This window comes from Halichoeres trimaculatus, unplaced genomic scaffold, assembly GCF_033239565.1.
Source record: "Halichoeres trimaculatus isolate MK-OKI-2021-1 unplaced genomic scaffold, fHalTri1.1 fHalTri1_scaffold_22, whole genome shotgun sequence".
NCBI classification, from domain to species: domain Eukaryota; kingdom Metazoa; phylum Chordata; class Actinopteri; order Labriformes; family Labridae; genus Halichoeres; species Halichoeres trimaculatus.
Window position 1 is genome coordinate 1,421,537 of NW_027437200.1, and position 17,227 is coordinate 1,438,763.

Here is a 17,227-nt window from a genome sequence, read left to right on the forward strand (position 1 = left end):
TCACTCCTGAAGCACCTCCATGCATACTGAGGCGACGATGCTGTGCATGACAAACATGAAATAAACAATCTGAGGAGGAGGGAGGAATCTCAACCAGCAGGCGGGAACCCGGTGCAGGGATTCTTTCATGCAAATGCAAACAGAGGGGTGAAGCCTCATTCTCTATTCATGAGGTTTCGTGGCCTTTTGCTTGTCGTGCCAGACTTCTCTCCTCGTGTGTGTTTGTGTGTGTGTGTGCTGATCAGTGTGTGTGGGAGAGCTACAAGCAAGCCACCCGAGGCCAACACACTGGTATTGTACTCGGTCAACACCCTGTCATTCCCCACGGGAGGAAAAACAAGAGCATGCCTGTGAGTGTGTGAGTGTGTGAGGTGTTTGTGTGGGGTTAGACACACACACTCACACAGATACACACCATGCATTCATATATGTTGTTCATGCAGGGGGGAGGAGGGGGGGGCAGTACAGTGTGCAACCCACCACCTACAATGTAAGATCCTTTTGTTTTCTGCGACAGACAGAGGAGAGGAGAAAAGGTCTGTTTAACGACCACAGCAGAGTGTTCAGTTTTACTACGAGTTCAACACCCACACACTCCATACACACACTCCATACACACACTCCATACACACACTCCATACACACACTCCATACACACACTCCATACACACACTCCATACACACTCCGTACACACACTCCGTACACACACTCCGTACACACACTCCATACACACACTCCATACACACACTCCATACACACACTCCATACACACACTCCATACACATGCCGTTAACTCCCAGCTTTACACTCTGTAACGATTTTTAGAGAAGCATGAGCTCACGCCCCCAAGGTTGTAAAGTGTTACAGTGGCGTCCCTGTGTGGGAGATCTTTTTACAGATTGATGGAGGCAGAGGAGCACCAGAATAGAAACCTTTTCCATGAGAGTGTGTGTGAGTGACTGTTTGAAGTTTGTCATCTTGATCAATGCAGCTTTAGTTTCCTACAGTATCAATAAATCTGAGGAGGAGACTTTGAAAACTTTGAGTTAAAAACTGATCAAACACCAATTGTAATCAGATTGTTTTTATAAAACACTCTAATAAGCCACCTGGAGGGGGTTCCAGTGTGTAACTTAACCATCTTTTCCAAGATTACATGGTAAAACAGAACCTGGCATGAAACCCCCAACCTTCCACAGGCAAAATCACTTACTCTTCCACTCCCTCACAGTCACAAGGATGCATTTAGGTACCTAAACACGGTACCTTTTGATTCTACGTGCATCGGTACTCGCTACTTTTGACAAAACTCGGTTGGTACCTATACAGGGTATATGCTAAAATCCTGAGGTTGATTTCAATACCTTTTTAAGACTTTTTCAAAAACCTTTAAAAAAGTTTTAAGACTTTATCGCAACTTTCAGCTGTTGTTGGCATCCACTTTTTAACAGTTGTAGTTTACATTTTTACAGAAATGATGTAAGCTAAGGAGGTATAAAGCTTGAAAGAACAAATGAAACTAAAGGCAGGTTTATTGACACTCCCACAACAAGAAACAGCAGTTATTCGAGGCCAACTTGCTGAAGAAAATGAGAAATTATTTAATCATTTTTTAAATTTAGGACATGTGCCGGAGATAGTGCGATTTGCTTTAATGTTATATTTAATTTCTCTTTATGGAACTAGAAATGACGTTAATTTATAGCTGGTGTTTATACTGCTCACAGTCCTTATCGTTGTATTTTATTGTAACTAGAGACTTTATGTTTTTTTTTTTCTTTTCTTTTTTCTTTTTGTATTTTTCTACTGACTCCATCGATTTCTGCTGTTAACACAACAATGTTCCAGTTTGGGATCAGTACAGTAACTCTATTCTTTTCTATTCTATTCTATTTTAGAACTTTATCGGCTGAATGTTTAGTGTCCCAATCAGGGAACAGTTGCAAGGAGGAAAATAAATATTCATGGATATTTTTGGGTCAAAGCTTGAATGCCTATGAAACTTAATACCTTATAAAACCACAATTAAGACTTTTTAATACTTTTTAAGGCCCTTAATTTCCCCAAAATTGATATATCAACTTTTAATACTTTCAAGACCCCGCGGACACCCTGCTATAAAAGTGCCTAATTTGGTACCCATCCCTAGTGTGTTGTAGATTAAGTATGCAACATAAGAGACTTCAAAAATAAATCAAAAGGCACATTAGTCAGAAAATTGGTTTGGAGTTAAAATGTTAAAAGAATCCAAACTGATTTTCTGGCTAAAGGGCCTTCTGATTGTCTGACTAACAGGTCTTCTGATTGTCTGACTAACAGGTCTTCTGATTGTCTGACTAACAGGCCTTCTGATTGTCTGACTAACAGGCCTTCTGATTGTCTCAAAAGGAGTCATCTAAATTTCTGACTAACAGACTGTCCGACTAACAGGTCCACAGAATTTCTGACAAACAGGCCTTTAGAATGATGGGCTTTCTGATTTTCTGACTAATAGGCCTTCTGTTTTTCTGACACATGGGCTTTCTGATTGTTGACTAACAGGCCTTCTGTTTTTCTGAAAAATGGGCTCTCTAATTTTCTGAATAATGGACCACATAATTTTCAGAGAGCTAGCTTGCTAATTTTCTGACAAACACACCCTCTGACTAATCAGCTTTCTAACTGACAGACTTACTTTCTAACTGACTTCTTACCACCAGACCCTCTGACTAACAAGCCTTGCAATGTTCTGACTAATGCACCTTCTTGATAACAGACCCTCTGACTAACAAGCCTTTCAATGTCCTGACTAATGGGCCTTCTGTGAATAGGGCGGATCTCTAACAGGACTATGGTCACCTTGCTTTGAGCAGGGAGTGAGGAAGCGTCCAGCAGCCTGGATTCTGGCTGCTCTGACTCTGTTTTTGGTCTCAGTTTCTTAGAATGGGGTTTACATCTGAAATGCTTCAGTAGACATGACAGTTAGCAGGAGTAGAACAGGTCAGAGCAGACAGACTGTGTCTACACAACGTCTTTATCATTTGTGTTAAAGTTTCCCTCTGTTTTCAACTTTTAACTTTGCATATGTACATCAGTTTATTTAATTTCCTCATCCTTTACCATTTTATTTCCCTATCGTTTCTGTGTATTACGTGTTTGTTAGCTTAATTCCGCTGCTCAACATGTGATATACCCCTGATCAGAGAGCATTTGAGCAGCCAACACACTGTAGCTTCACTGCTTTTCTTTGTTTATGTACTATGTAATGTTACTTTAATGCTACGTTATAATGTTATACTGTATAACTCTAACAGACACATAATTCTGACTTTTCATTGATCACAACATCATTTTAGCTCAACACTACCTGCCTCTGGTCTAAACCAGCAGTACAAGTTAAAATACTCAAAGTTTTAGCAGCAAACTTCAAACTGTTGTGTTTTCCTAGTGTTTGATATTTTCCACATTTGCTGTTTTGTTGCTCTTTGATTTATTCTGTTGCCAAACCAGAGTTGAACAGCTTGCAATTATTTTTTTAATGCCGTAACCTTGAGATCAGGAGTTAATTATTGGTTATCTCCAGGTAACAAAGCTCATTTCCTAACAAAAACAAAAGCAGGTTGATTAATCTGGGTATCACAAGGAAACAAGAGACGGATTGCTCAGGAATATTTATCTTTCCCTGGAGTTCAGCAGGTTCTTAAAGGAGTAATTAAAAAGCTGAGGTAAGGAGGACTAAGGAGTGGATAAACATTAATATGCATCTGGTTTTTAGTCATATGAGGAACTATTTATTGATTTGAATGTGGGTTCATCTTCTCAAATCAGAGCTGCCGTGGTTTTCAGCTTCTGCAGGTTGGAGTTTTGAAAGCTTTTCACTTATTATGTTTTTAAGTTATTTTTTTTACTGCAAATGACAATTTTTTGTGAATTTCTAAGTTACTTAAATTTCAACATCTCCATTCATTTTAATGGAAACACTTCAGAAAAGGTTGAATATTTTAAAAAGTACAAGGCTAAGAAATGTGAAAAGTACACACACAATTCTCTTGAACATGCTGGACATGTTACAATTCAGACAGGGAAAATCTGTGACTGCTTGTTGGAGGAGTAGTGTGTTGAAATTGTATGTTAAAATGATAAGTTAATAATGCCAAAGTCAGATTTCTCCATTTGTTTCCTGAAATTTTAATTGTTTTCACTCTAAATAACTGTTATAAATTGGATTTTTATGTTATCTAAATTTCTATTGCTGTAAATCTGTAAAAAGGTTGTTTTTGGTCAAGATTTCGTCATGAAAAGACATTTTCTGCAGCATGTTTTTTTGACGCAGACATAAAAAGGTAAAATTCGAAACTGAAAGCAGCTCCTTCAACAAAGCATCAAGATATATCACTTCATTCTGTTTCACTTCAAAAGTCTGTAATTTTTCCAGCCTGATGTGTGATTTCATATGTTGCAGCCCGGCCATCCTCCTGTTAACCATCAGGAGGAGAAAGAGAAGCAGCGATCGCTCTGAATTTTAAATCAGCACATTTATCCTTGACAATTAAAAACAAAAGCCTCAGAGTCTATCCCCCTGAAGTCCTGCTGTCTTTTTTAAGCCCTTTGTTGTTGTAATTATCATCCTTTTTTTACAAGAAGCAAGGTCTAACATTGGTTTATCATGGAGGTTTCAAATCCATAAGAGCGAACGAACTCTGCACAGAGGCTCCGCCTGTGGTCGGATCTATACGAAGCATCTAGAGCCAGAAGAGAAAGTAGGAAATCAATCAGAGCAGAGTGGAGCTGCCTTGACCCGGATCAGGTTAACTGAGATCTTGGGGGCGAAGAGGGGAGCGGGTGTGAAAGGAAGGGAAACAGGTATATGAAAGAGTGAAACCAGGTGATGAAGAGTTTAAGGAAGCAGGAAGAGGAAGCGAGGAGAGGAAGAGTGGAAGGTGAGATGCACACTGACCTGTGAGAGATCTGGGATGTCACCCTGATCTATTCCAACTTGCTGTCGTCAAAAAAACAAATCAAAGAAATAAAAAAGGAGAAAGGTGGGAAGGTAGAAAAAAAAAGATGAGAAAAAGAAACAAAACAGGGGAATTAATATTCCATGCAGCGGCACAAAAACGACAACAGAAATAAACAAGGAAAAGTTTCTGACAACCGGATTGGCTCATGGAGCCACCAATCCTGACAGTGAGTGATGACTGGACAGTGATAAATGTGTCTGACCAATGAGAGAGCAGGAATGGGCGAGTGATGAACAGTGAAAACATGAAGACATTCATAAAACGGACAGCTACGCCCGGACTCTCAGGACACAGAGGAAACAGGAAGTCCTGGACGCTTGGACAGAAAACCTTCACTTTCCAATTCAGGGAACTTTATGAAGTGTGAACATTTTTTCATTGAGCTTCTTTGTTTTTAATGATGTCTGAACAAAAAACTTCATAGTCAGGGGAGCGTCTGGAACCCTCATTATCAAAGATAAAAGTAGGTTTTATTCTGAAAAAAACAAAAAGTGAGGAAGAGGAGAAAAAAGAGGGATGATCTGTGGCGCCGTGCGAGGGGAAAGCCTCCCGAGGATCCATCTTTGTCAGGAGGAGAGCAAAGAGAGCGGGAGGAGAAGGATTAGGCGGAGGAGTGTGGGGAGCGGAGGGAGACGGACTTAACGGAGCGCCTAACCACATCCTCCATCTTAGGGTTATTTTGGGTGTGTATGTTCTCTATACGTGTGTGTGAGTGTGTGTAAATGTGGGGCAGAGGGGAGCTCACTGAAGAGACGCTGTGTGAGCAGAAGTGGAGGAGCTGGAGGGAGAGAAACAGCTTTTCAAGTGGAGAGCGTGGAGGTATGGAGGTTTGGTGGTGCATCGCTGGTTCATTTGTTTTGTTTGATTTCCGTATGACACACTTTAATCTGAGTTTCCTCACTGTCCAGACCATAAAACACTCCCTGACCACTTCTTTTGAGGACTTCTAGGCACGTTAACAGAATTCTACGTACTTTTATTAACTACGTACTTTTAAAAGAAAGAATGTCTGCTTCAACCCTTTCATCTACCTGATGTCCATTTATGACGTCCACATGTAGACTGTGTAAAATATGGACGTAGTCTCTGTGATGTCATCCATCTGTTCCTGAAAAAGTGAAATAAAGCCAATAGGCAGACGCAGCCATATTGGATGTGACGCAGACTCTGAGCTTCATGGGTGCCCGTCAGTCACGTAAGCTGAGAGGTGTCTCTGATAGGACAATCAGACAATCCTAGTAATTTCTTAACTGCTGAGTTGGTCTTTTTAATGTGTCTCAGTGGGGATAGAGGTCTATTAGATTGTGAGCTCAAGAGCATCACATCAGGGTTTTTGTGAATTTAAGGACACACTGCGCACAGCGGTCACACTGGCAAACCGTGCTGTGCCTAAGCCCTAAAGCACGTTTGGAAAGGCGTCCATGCCGTGCTCAAGCACAATTCACTTCTCTACTTTGGCTCGCCACGAGAGGTGGGCTTCAGCACGATTTACTTCATGAAAGAGCACAAGCACGCGGACGGCGCATGTGATACATGACGTATGATCACAGAGCGCATCTCTCGACAATGATTGTAAACGAAGCAGGGTGTTAGAGGGCTGTGTCGGGCCAAAATGACTTACTATAAGTCCAAAAGTCTCTAAAGTTGTAGCAGTGCTCTCTGTGTCTCATTGTGCTGACTCTGATGAGATCGCGCTTCATGTAAACAGACGCTTCATGTAAACAGACGCTTCATGATGACGTTGGTGGGCCATGCGTGTGTGTTCATATTGGGGTAGTGTGACCGCTGGCCGTATTCTCCAGCTGGGGAAGAGCTCTGTGGGGGGGGGGGGGGGGCAATCATGCTCAAGCACGGCACGGTTTGGATGGCCAGTGTGACCCAGCCCAAAATCACCAGGTTGGATTGTTTTAGAGAGGGACGGACATCAGAGCTAGAATCTACCGGCTCATCTTGAGATTCTCAGATTCTATTGGTCCAGATGACACACAGACTTTGTATTCCTTCAAGTGTCAAAGGACTCATTTTTTAAAAATCCATAATTTGAGGCTCTTTGACTTCAGGGATATCAAAAAAAAAGTTAACAATTAATTCAAATAAGTGGCTTTAAGGGGCTGCTCCAGCAGAACTGTGTGTGGACTTCTGTGTTTGAGTGCAGGGGAAGCTTTAAGGGTCAGAAAAAGACGAGAGAGGATTTCAAAAAGAGCAAAAAATGTAAAAATCCTTCCACATCCAAGAGAAAATCAATTAAATATGTTATTTAATCCAGTTCCTGCTTTTTGAAGCCCATTTTCTGTGTGAGAGTGTGTGTGTGTGTGTGTGTGTGTGTGTGTGTGTGTGTGTGTGTGTGTGTGTGTGTGTGTGTGTGTGTGTGTGTGTGTGTGAGAGTGTGTGTGTGGGTACCTCAGCCACTTTAAGGAACTCTGACAGCTTCGTCATCCTGTAAAGAAATTTCTTATAGATGTCCAGAGCGTCTTTGCACTGGTTCTTCTTCATGTCAAAGTATTTCTCTGTGGAAAGACAGGAGAGGGGAAGAGAGTGTTTACGGGGGACAAGGAAAGGACAGAAGAAAAGAAGGTAGAAAGGAAGGAAGGAAGGAAGGAAGGAATCATCAGTGATTGAGTGGAGACAAACAGAAGCACTTAGCAGCTACATGACAGCCTGTCAAAAGGCTCTCTGCTGGCGTGACGAGCAGGCTGTGATCACATATGCTTCAGTGTGTGTGTGTGTGTGTGTGTGTGTGTGTGTGTGTGTGTGTGTGTGTGTGTGTGTGTGTGTGTGTGTGTTTCTTTTTACATCACTCCGACATCAGTGTATGTCTTTGTGCTCACAGGACAAACTGTGGCTATACTTATGCCTCATCATTTCTGACACGTGTAGGAGAGAGCAGAGGAAACTCTGTGTGTGTGTGTGTGTGTGTGTGTGTGTGTGTGTGTGTGTGTGTGTGTGTGTGTGTGTGTGTGTGTGTGTGTGTGTGTGTGTGTGTGTGTGTGTGTGTGTGTGTGTGTGTGTGTGTGTGTGTGTGTGTTTGTTACCCAAAAGATTGATGACCCCTTCGTTGTAAGCAGCAAACAGCCTGATGGAGTCTTTGAAGAGCAGCATGAAGGCCGAGTTGATCACTCCGTTGGTCAGCTCATTAGGGTTGGCCTGAAGAGACCAGAGAGGAAGAGGAGACGTTTCCATCCAAGCTTTCACAGAAATGAAAACAGCTCTTTCACATTCCCACAAACATTTTTCCTTTCTGACAAATCAAACCTGCTCGCTCCCCTCACATAGAAACGCTTCCAGTTTTCACACACCAGACACACACACACACACACGCTGAATCCCAAGCAGGCACACAAATATGCATTCCAATGAAAAACTTCACCGTCCATTTTTATCGCTCTTTGAAGCTTGCTGGCACAAACCACAATTCACCCACTGATCTGCAAATCCCCACCCAATTCCTTTTTCCCTTCACACACATACAATCACACTCACACACACTCACACACACAGATAACAGCCAAACCCTGAAATCTGTCATCATTATATGCTCCTTACACTCCATCAAGAGCGAGGTTTCAAACTCCTCTAAACTCTTGTTTCAATTTACATTTTGATTGGAAAGTGAAAGCACAACTTTGACCAGCATGCATAAACACCACACACACACACACACACACACACACACACACACACACACACACACACACACACACACACACACACACACACGCACACACTACCTGGAAATCCAGCAGAGCGTCCAGCTGGTTCTGAATGATGGGCAGCGTCTTAATCAGCTTCTCTGTGCTCATGGTGCGCATCACCCCGTCGATCCTACACATACACAAACACAAACACACAAACACACACACACACACACACACACACACACACACACACACACACACACACACACACACACACACACACACACAGATTGCTGCAGACGTCTTCATTGTGATTTATTTTCAGGTAAATTTACACCAAAAAGGAAGGATGAAACATGAGGAGCAGGACTTGTGTTTGCATACCAAAGTTACCACAGTAACACAAAGTTCCTGCAGACACCTGAGGTGAAGCTTTAGCAACAAATGACGCCTGAAAGAGAAGCTCTGAGAGGAATAATGAGCGTGCTCAGTGGGAGGCGCTGTGTGAAGGACAGAGTGTCGCACAACAACACAACAACAACACAACATCACAATTTCAGCTTCCTGTCTGAGCTCAGAGTTAAATATAAAACACTCAATTCTCATAGCTAAGTCTGGCGCCCCCTGTGGACATAGCTAACATTTTTTGTTGATGTCTGAGCTGACACATCAAGCGTTATGAATAACTGTAGTTGCTTAAAAGTGTCAGCAACCAGATTTAGGATGAGCAGAATGGATACTTAAAACTGCAGTTCCTCAAATGTCCACCAGAGGCTGGTTTCTAAAGCTCTTTTATCTCCTTAACATTAATGTAAAAGTGCCCGGTTTAACAACACATATGGACTTATCTAAAGCTTGTTAACACAATGATTCATACATTTGTGTTCTTTTTACTCTGATTCATTGTACTGGTTTTCGCACAGTCAGAAAACAGAAGACAAAAAAAGCAGCTAAACCCAGGGCGCAGCTTAAACCCTGTTTCCACCAACAGTTCAGTTTGGTACGGGTTGGATCAGTAAAGCCTGATCCTGTTTGTGTTTCCACAGCCAACCGTGCCCTTCTTGGTAGGCAGCATGCAAGCCGGATACTAATAGACGCATCGGCTACGAAAAAGCTTGACACCATAGCAATTCGACACAGTGTATGCCACTAATAAATCCAACGAAGAAGAAAAATCAACCTTATCTTCACAATAAAATCTAGGGCTTAATTATCTTAACCAATATTTTGGGGGAATTTATTAAACTGTACATGGGATGTCTAACTTCTTTTGTTTTTAATAAAATTGCAAAAACTCAAAAATTTGAATTTGCAAAAATAAAAAAAAAATAATAAAAAAAATAGAAATTTAAAAATTTTGAAATACTTTTTTTAATAATGTGACATTTAATACATTTGCAAAAATTTCATTTGAAATTTCATGATTTTGTTTGCTAATGTCTTGCCACTTATTAAGCATGTATATGAAGCCGGCACCTTGGGAGTTAAATGAATCCATCCACACAGAATTAAAATCTGTATTTTCTTCCAGATTAGTCTTTTTGTAGATGTAGTTATCTTCCCAGGGCTGTAAAACTTAAGGTTAGCCACTGGTGCATGGAAAGTTGGTGGGCTGTTGATGATTGATTCTATAACAAGGGGACTATTTCAGGTAAGCAAAGAAGTAAAAAAAAAAAAATCTGTTTTAAATTCTATTTGATTGCAAATGATACACCCAGAATGTACTTTAGTCATTAGTTGACAAGCTTAAGCGCTAATAAATTCTTAGATATTTAAGTAACAAAAAAACGTTGGAGCATAATTTTGTCAACTGTGTTAAGGTCAAAAGTTGTGACCATTTTTTCAGAATAAATCCATATTATACTTAATTTAGTTATTCAACATTTCTCTGTCAGACTATGCTCCCTAGAAATGTTCCTCATCATTTATATCACAGCTTAGACAAAATAAAAAAAAATTATGTTATGTTATTCTTTATTTCAATTATATTTTTTTAAAGCTACAAGGAGCCACTGTAAAGGAGTCAAAGAGCCGCATGAGGCTCCGGAGCCACAGGTTGAAGACCCCTGGTCTAGCTGCACCTTCTGGAGTTGGATTGTATGTCTGGCACCCCTACAGAAAGGTACCAAAAAGTGAGTCGGTTTGGGTTGGTAATTTGGGGGCCTGTTCTGGTCTTGATCAAAGAAAACGCCACAAAATGCGTGCCATACCAGACTGAACGGAGCTTGGTGAAACGGAAAGAAGAAGCCTGATGGTTGGCAGTAGAAAATTATTGTCCTGTTTTGATGCAAACCAAAGAAATCTTTGCATTGTAAACTTAGGAGATGACGCCCCTGTTGAAGAGTGATTGGAGCCTCTTTCTGCTCAGGCTGTAAGGTTTATAGGTTCCTCTTTTTGAATAATTGTGCATCAAATCGAAGCTGAAAGCTGGTCCCAGGACTTTGTGCAAAGCTTGCTGCTGTAAACCTAAATCTGATCATCTTTATTAAAAGCCCCTAAGCTACAGATACAGTGTAGCCATCTAAATAAGACGCGCTGTCACTTTAAATCAACTCCTTCCTCCAACTGCAGAGCGAAAAGTTTAAGAGCCGTCTAGTGTGGTGTGAGGAGCCGAGTGGGAAATGATGATTGGGGTTGTCATTTACTGTGCTGGCTCTCCCTCACCCTCTCTTCATCTTGGTGAAATCCACGGCCACCAGTCTGTAGGACATGGCCTTCTCGTTCAGGTAACGGCTGTATCTCCTGATGAAGGTCGACATGTCGTAACCTGCAGGAAGAGAGACGCGCAGAGGGAAGGGTGCTGCCTGAAATGTCATGTGGCACGGATACAGATGTGTTCTGAGATGTCAGAGTCTGTCCTGAAACTCAACAAAGATGCTGCAAAATATTTCCATCAATGTATGATTTAACAGGTTTCTGAGTGTGTGTGTGAGTGTGTGTGTGTGTGTGTGTGTGTGTTTTACCTTGCAGAGCTCCTTTATCCAGGAAGTTGTTCAGGTTGAACAGAGTGTTTCTGGAGGCCAGGTACTGGATGAAACGCTGCGATAAAAAAAAGACAAACAACCAAAATTAAAACTTCAAATGAAGCTTTGAGAGAGGCTGATGGGAAAATAAATATGCAGCCAACAGAAAACAAACAAACCTTCAAACAGATAGCGACTTTATTTGTTTTTTATTCATCAAGAATCAGATTTAATACCCTCCAAACTTTGTGCAGAAAGTAGATTTTGGAACGCTGAAGGAACAATTGTGGAAATGTTAATGAGATCAGTCTAAAGGCTGGATGAATCACAGCGTCTCTTACTTACAGGCTTTCTGACATCTCTGTTTGTTATTTGGACATTTTTCTACTGCTGCGTGACATAACGGATCTTCAGCCTGTCCGTTACGATAACGTCAAAGTCGACATGGAAAAAACATGATGCTTTGGCAGGTTTGATGAGGGAAAGAGAGCTGGAAGCTTGTTTATGTTTCAGATTTCAGATGCTGAGCAAGTCCTCTCTGTCGTTCAGAGCTCACGGTCAGGGTGTTTCTGTTTCACGTAAATCAGAAACTGACAGGGATGTTGGACTCTAACCTTCATTTCTGTGAGGTTTGTCCCTTCACCACTTCATCTGCTGATAAAGTTCAGAGAGAAAACAGATATGTCCCTTTTCTCTGCTGAAAAGGATTACTTGTATTCATTTTATTTGGCTTCTAAAACGCACTACCGCTTCTGTCCACAGGTGTCACTGTAACCTACACTGACAGATCAGGTCGTCCCTATCAGGATTGAATTTCCTCCATTTCCGCTTCTGTTGCTGAACAGGAAAGAATTCCTGTGCATGAAGAACATCTGCTGCCAAGTCAAACATCCAGGGAGACCTGATTTAAACTCCGGACTTAAGATTTAACCTAGACCAAGTCTCTGAGGACCGGAGCAGAACTCCCAGTTGGTCCCTGGTGAGCGTCTCTTCTATCGCTCCTCCAGCAGTCTGCTGAGGACACAGTCTTGGCCGCTGTCCATGGTTTTGGAAACTCAGGCCTCAGGCTCCCCAAAAGCATCTTAAAGTTAAGGCGGTCTCTGTCCAACTGACTTAAAATGATCTGAGATTTGCTGGCTTGCCAATTTCTCAATCTGGACGCGAACCAGCTCTTCCTGGCTGGTTGAAGCATCTAAGGATCTGTGTGTGTGTGTGTGTGTGTGTGTGTGTGTGTGTGTGTGTGTGTTTGTGTGTGTGCGTGTGTGTGTGTGTGTGTGTGTGTGTGTGTGTGTGTGTGTGTGTGTGCGTGTGTGTGAGCAGAAATATGCTTGCGGGCATGTGTGTTGGATTCAGCTGCTCTGACTGGTTTCCAGGGGCTCTGCTGGGACTATTTAAAAAAGCATTAAGAATTCAGTTTGGTTCTGCTCCTTTTTCTTCAGAGCTCACGCTGTGGGGACAAACTTTGTTGTAGCCGTCTCAGGAGGGGACTCAGATCCCACATGTGGACAGAAACTGATTCCTTGAAAGATTCAGCGCTGATGTAAGAGCTGGGACTCGTGTTTGGGATCAGAGCTGGGTCTAAGAATAGATCTGGGTTTGGTTTTCTGGGAAATGTGGGTGAGAGTTGGCATTTTAGGAAACTGTCAAACGTGTTTTCAACCCAAAGGTTTGGAGTTTATACATTAATTTCTAACAAAGCCTGACATGCTTGTTTTTATCAGTGGATTAAACTGAAGTTGTCAACAGGCCAAAAGGGATTAAGAAACTAACGACTGATTTTACTAAATACAAATGTTCCTCTGCTTTCGCTCTGCAGGACACTGTCTTCTTTTTTTATTCTGCTCTTAAAGTTTTTAAACAACTTCATTGTTCTCTAGTCTTTAAATTCACCCTTATAATTCATTTATAGGTTTTTTGGGTTTTATTTTTAACCCAGCAGCACTGCATTCAACTTTGATTGTTTCAATTTTCTTTTTGTCCTACATGTGCCTCAGCACTCAACATCAAACAGGATGAACTTTATGTCAAAATGTTTTTTGGTAATTCTCTTTGTCATTATTTCTTTTTATACTTTGAAAAGCATTAGAACATATATTTTATTTATTGATTATTTGCTGTTAAAATTAAAACAATAATCAGATTAATCCCATCACCATGATTAATCTGATAAAGAATTTAAAATCAATTAACTCATCTGCTGTGCAGAATGACTCAAAATCCCTGAAATGTCTCTGACAAAGCATATAGTGGAGAAGCATTAAGTATCATGCTCACTGTGCAGGAAAGAGTTTTCTTTCTGATTCAGGGCCTCACTTAGTCTACCTCAGACAAATTGACACGGTTGCAAAGTGAACTGCAACAAACTCCAGACCCATTAATATCAGTGAGGACATGATTTTCACAGAGGTTTTTCGAGTTGCCTTTCAAGATGCATCGGCTCCATCAAGAAGCACAAAGGATTTTTGTTAACATGAACTGTTGAAGGTGTTAAACACGTTAAGTGCAAAAATAATTCCTCCTTTCTTGAGTCTGTTTGCTCATGCAAAATGAAAACTGATTGATATCCACAGCAACCATGAAATTAATCTGATTTGATATTTTAATCATTTGAGAGCACTACTCAAAAACTAGACATGCACCGATCAATCGGCCAGCAGACCCATCGGTGCCGATTTCCTTCATTTTGGGGGATCGGTGATTGGTGATCGGTGATTGGCGATGGGCCCATCCTTACATATGAAACTGATCTTATATACCTCCGAGATGGTCTGACAGCCATTGTTGCTTTTTGCTCGGACACCTAAAGCTCAGGACACTTTATTGGTTGTTGAAGTTAAAACGTAAAGATTTTATTGTTTCAAAGGTATTGTATGATTATTTTAACAAAATAAGATTGAAACATTGAAGGTATATGCTGTCAGTTATAAATATAAAACATAAAATTGGTATCGGCCCAAATCGGTAATGGCAGGTCAGGCTTTTTAAAGATTGGTGATCGGTGATCAGCCAAAAATTGTGATGGTGACAGTGCACCTAGAATTCAAGTCAGTTGTAGTTTTTCAGTAGATAGATTCTATCTGTACATTTTACGAAGCCCAAAGGAAATGTGTGATAAATCATGATTAATCATGAGTAATCATAGAAATGTTTGATCACATGTTGTCACATCGTCATGTTGATGAGATAAAGGTCTTTGAAACTCATGAATCAAATATGATACACTCAGTAGTGTTGGGTGAAGCAGCAACTTCAAATCTAAAACTATGAAGCCTATTCAGGAGTGTTAAAAACTACAGTTCCTCAAGTGTCCACTAGAGGCTGTGTGCAGAAACAGCACAAACCACACACACACACACACACCCATTCAAAAAGCCGATCTGTACAGCAAAGATTAATGTTTACAGCCCGGTTCAAAAAGGTGGTTTAGGTCTGAGCACCGTTTTTATTACTTATTGTGTACAAAGTTAATTAACTCAGGAATTTTGCCCATATAAAGGCATGACTGCCAGGTGGGAGCAAGAGGCTTAAGCCCCGCCTCTTTACCTCTTAAATAAAACGATACCCTTTAAAACTCTGAATGTGAAACAGATGGGTGATGTCACAGAGTGGGTTTTACAATAATAAAATATTAAGGAAAGTTATTAGACTTTTATCATTTCTGGATTTGAGTTTGTCTATTTCATTTTTACCCAGTGAGATGATAATCTCATAGAATATGAAACCAATGAAAGCTTTGAATCAAAAACCTGAATTTTCCAAGGATAGCTAATTTTTCTTTATACTTTCTGCTTAAAAACACTACCTGAGACATCTTTAACAGGTAAATATTTGACAAACAGTGGGGTAGTGGTTATTCCCGTTGATTTATGGGTTTCAGGTTCGACTACCTGATGTAATTAAGGATTTACCATAACATTCGCTCACAAATTTCCGGATTGTCTCTTCCTGCAGAGTAGTTCACAGCTGGTCAGCTTCACAAGTTGAGACAGAGGCTGTAAACCCAAGCTGAGGGCTGGGTGGCTCTTTAAGGCTCACTATAAATATCTCAGGTGTTTTTGTATGCCACAAAAAAACTCTGATAGACAGAAATATGAGATTGAAGATGATGGAAAAATCCCTGTGGCATGGCAGAGGACGAAGAAGTGATGCTCTGTTTTCAGTCTGAAAGGTTGAGTTTCACAGATGGGGATAATGATGGAGTTCCTGCTGGGTTAAAAATGAACCCAGGTTAAGGATTAGATCGTCAGAGATAAAAACAGAGGGAGACATGGCAACAGATGAGCTCATACAACCCTAAGCTCCCTCTCTTCAGACTGCTGTCTTCTTTCCTCATCAAAAGTCAGTCTGACGAGCTTGCTCCTCTCCTCTCCTCTCCTCTCCTCTCCTCTCCTCTCCTCTCCTCTCCTCTCCTCTCCTCTCCTCTCCTCTCCTCTCCTCTCCTCTCCTCAGAGACAAAAGGCAGCAGCAGCAGAGGGAACCCACACAAAATGCATGGATGTAGTTAAAAAGAAGAAATCTATAAAGGGGCAGACAAACCCGGCGCGGAGCGAGAGGGAGGCTCAGAAACCCCGCTGAGCGCCAGATTATTCAGCGAAGTGGCTTCCAAGAAACAGATCCTGTTCTGAGAGGAGATGGTGAACAAACGTGAGCGAGAAGGAGAGGATGTACAGAGACGGAGGGAGAGAAGCAGGTCGGCTCGGGCTGTCAAATAATTCATGTTAGCATATCGGAGAACAACCTCATGTTTTATTGATACGTTTAGATCCTCCCTGCCTCTCCTTGCGCTGGAACACAGATATACATAGGAGCTGCCAGAGCCCGGCTTTCTTCCAGCGTCTCCAGCTCAGAGCGCTCAGGTTGGTGGTTTCTAGAGTAACAGAGCACCAGGGCACCTTCTCTGACCTGAGGAGGCATTGTTTGAGTCATGAAGTCAGGTCATGGAGAGGAGGAGACCAGGAAAAAGTTCTGCAGACTACAGACTCCATATACTGATGCTGAAGCTAGCTGAACTAGGATTCAGGATGGATCAGGGGTTCAATCATCTTTCTGAGTGAATGGTCCAGAAGATGAAAACAGGAAGCTACGATATCACAAGCTCCCTGACATCTCAACCAGGCCCTGGAAAACGAGTGCAATGCAACAAAGGAAAGAAGAGTGAAAATGGTGCCCGAGGGAAGAGAGGAAAAAGTCTGCAAGTTTCAACACAGAGAAGTCATCATCGCAATAAAGATGCATCAAAAAAACACGAAGCAGCAAGAGCCGCAGCTAGCATGATGCAACACACAGCAAAAAGTGAAATCTAAAAGTGCTTATGACATTTTTCTTTTTTTAAAATGCATGATTAGACTAAATACCAGACACAAGTACCTGACAAGTGCAGAAAATCCAGTTTCATGGTATAAAAAGACAAAGATGACCACTGAATTGCTCAAAAATGAAAAAATAAATAAATAAATAAAATATACTTGTCATGTCCCCTTCCCCTCAGGTTTGCACAAGCTATATATTTTAGAAACTAAATGAAAAAAAGTCAATTAAATGTTTGTTTTTTAAAAAAGATATTCAAGTCAACACATCTGTCCCAGATCTTTTTAATTCCATTGCCCAAATGCTCCAAGAGTTACGGTA

At 41.2% G+C, this 17,227-nt stretch overlaps 1 protein-coding gene across 6 annotated transcripts in view; it reads right to left on the minus strand.

Annotated features, from left to right (window-relative positions):
* The window catches only part of LOC141811042 (phosphatidylinositol-binding clathrin assembly protein), a 104,602-nt gene that overhangs the window by 38,549 nt on the left and 48,826 nt on the right, over positions 1–17,227 (minus strand). For 3 of the 6 annotated variants that reach the window (XM_074698895.1, XM_074698892.1, XM_074698890.1), the window contains exons 3-9: positions 11,600–11,675; positions 11,301–11,403; positions 8,730–8,823; positions 8,034–8,145; positions 7,402–7,508; positions 4,938–4,979; positions 488–508 (exon numbers count right to left, since the gene is read on the minus strand). In XM_074698895.1, coding sequence (XP_074554996.1) covers positions 488–508; positions 4,938–4,979; positions 7,402–7,508; positions 8,034–8,145; positions 8,730–8,823; positions 11,301–11,403; positions 11,600–11,675 — 555 coding nt within the window. The remainder of the gene's footprint in view (positions 1–487; positions 509–4,937; positions 4,980–7,401; positions 7,509–8,033; positions 8,146–8,729; positions 8,824–11,300; positions 11,404–11,599; positions 11,676–17,227) is intronic. The other 3 variants (XM_074698893.1, XM_074698891.1, XM_074698894.1) reach the window with 3 other exon arrangements.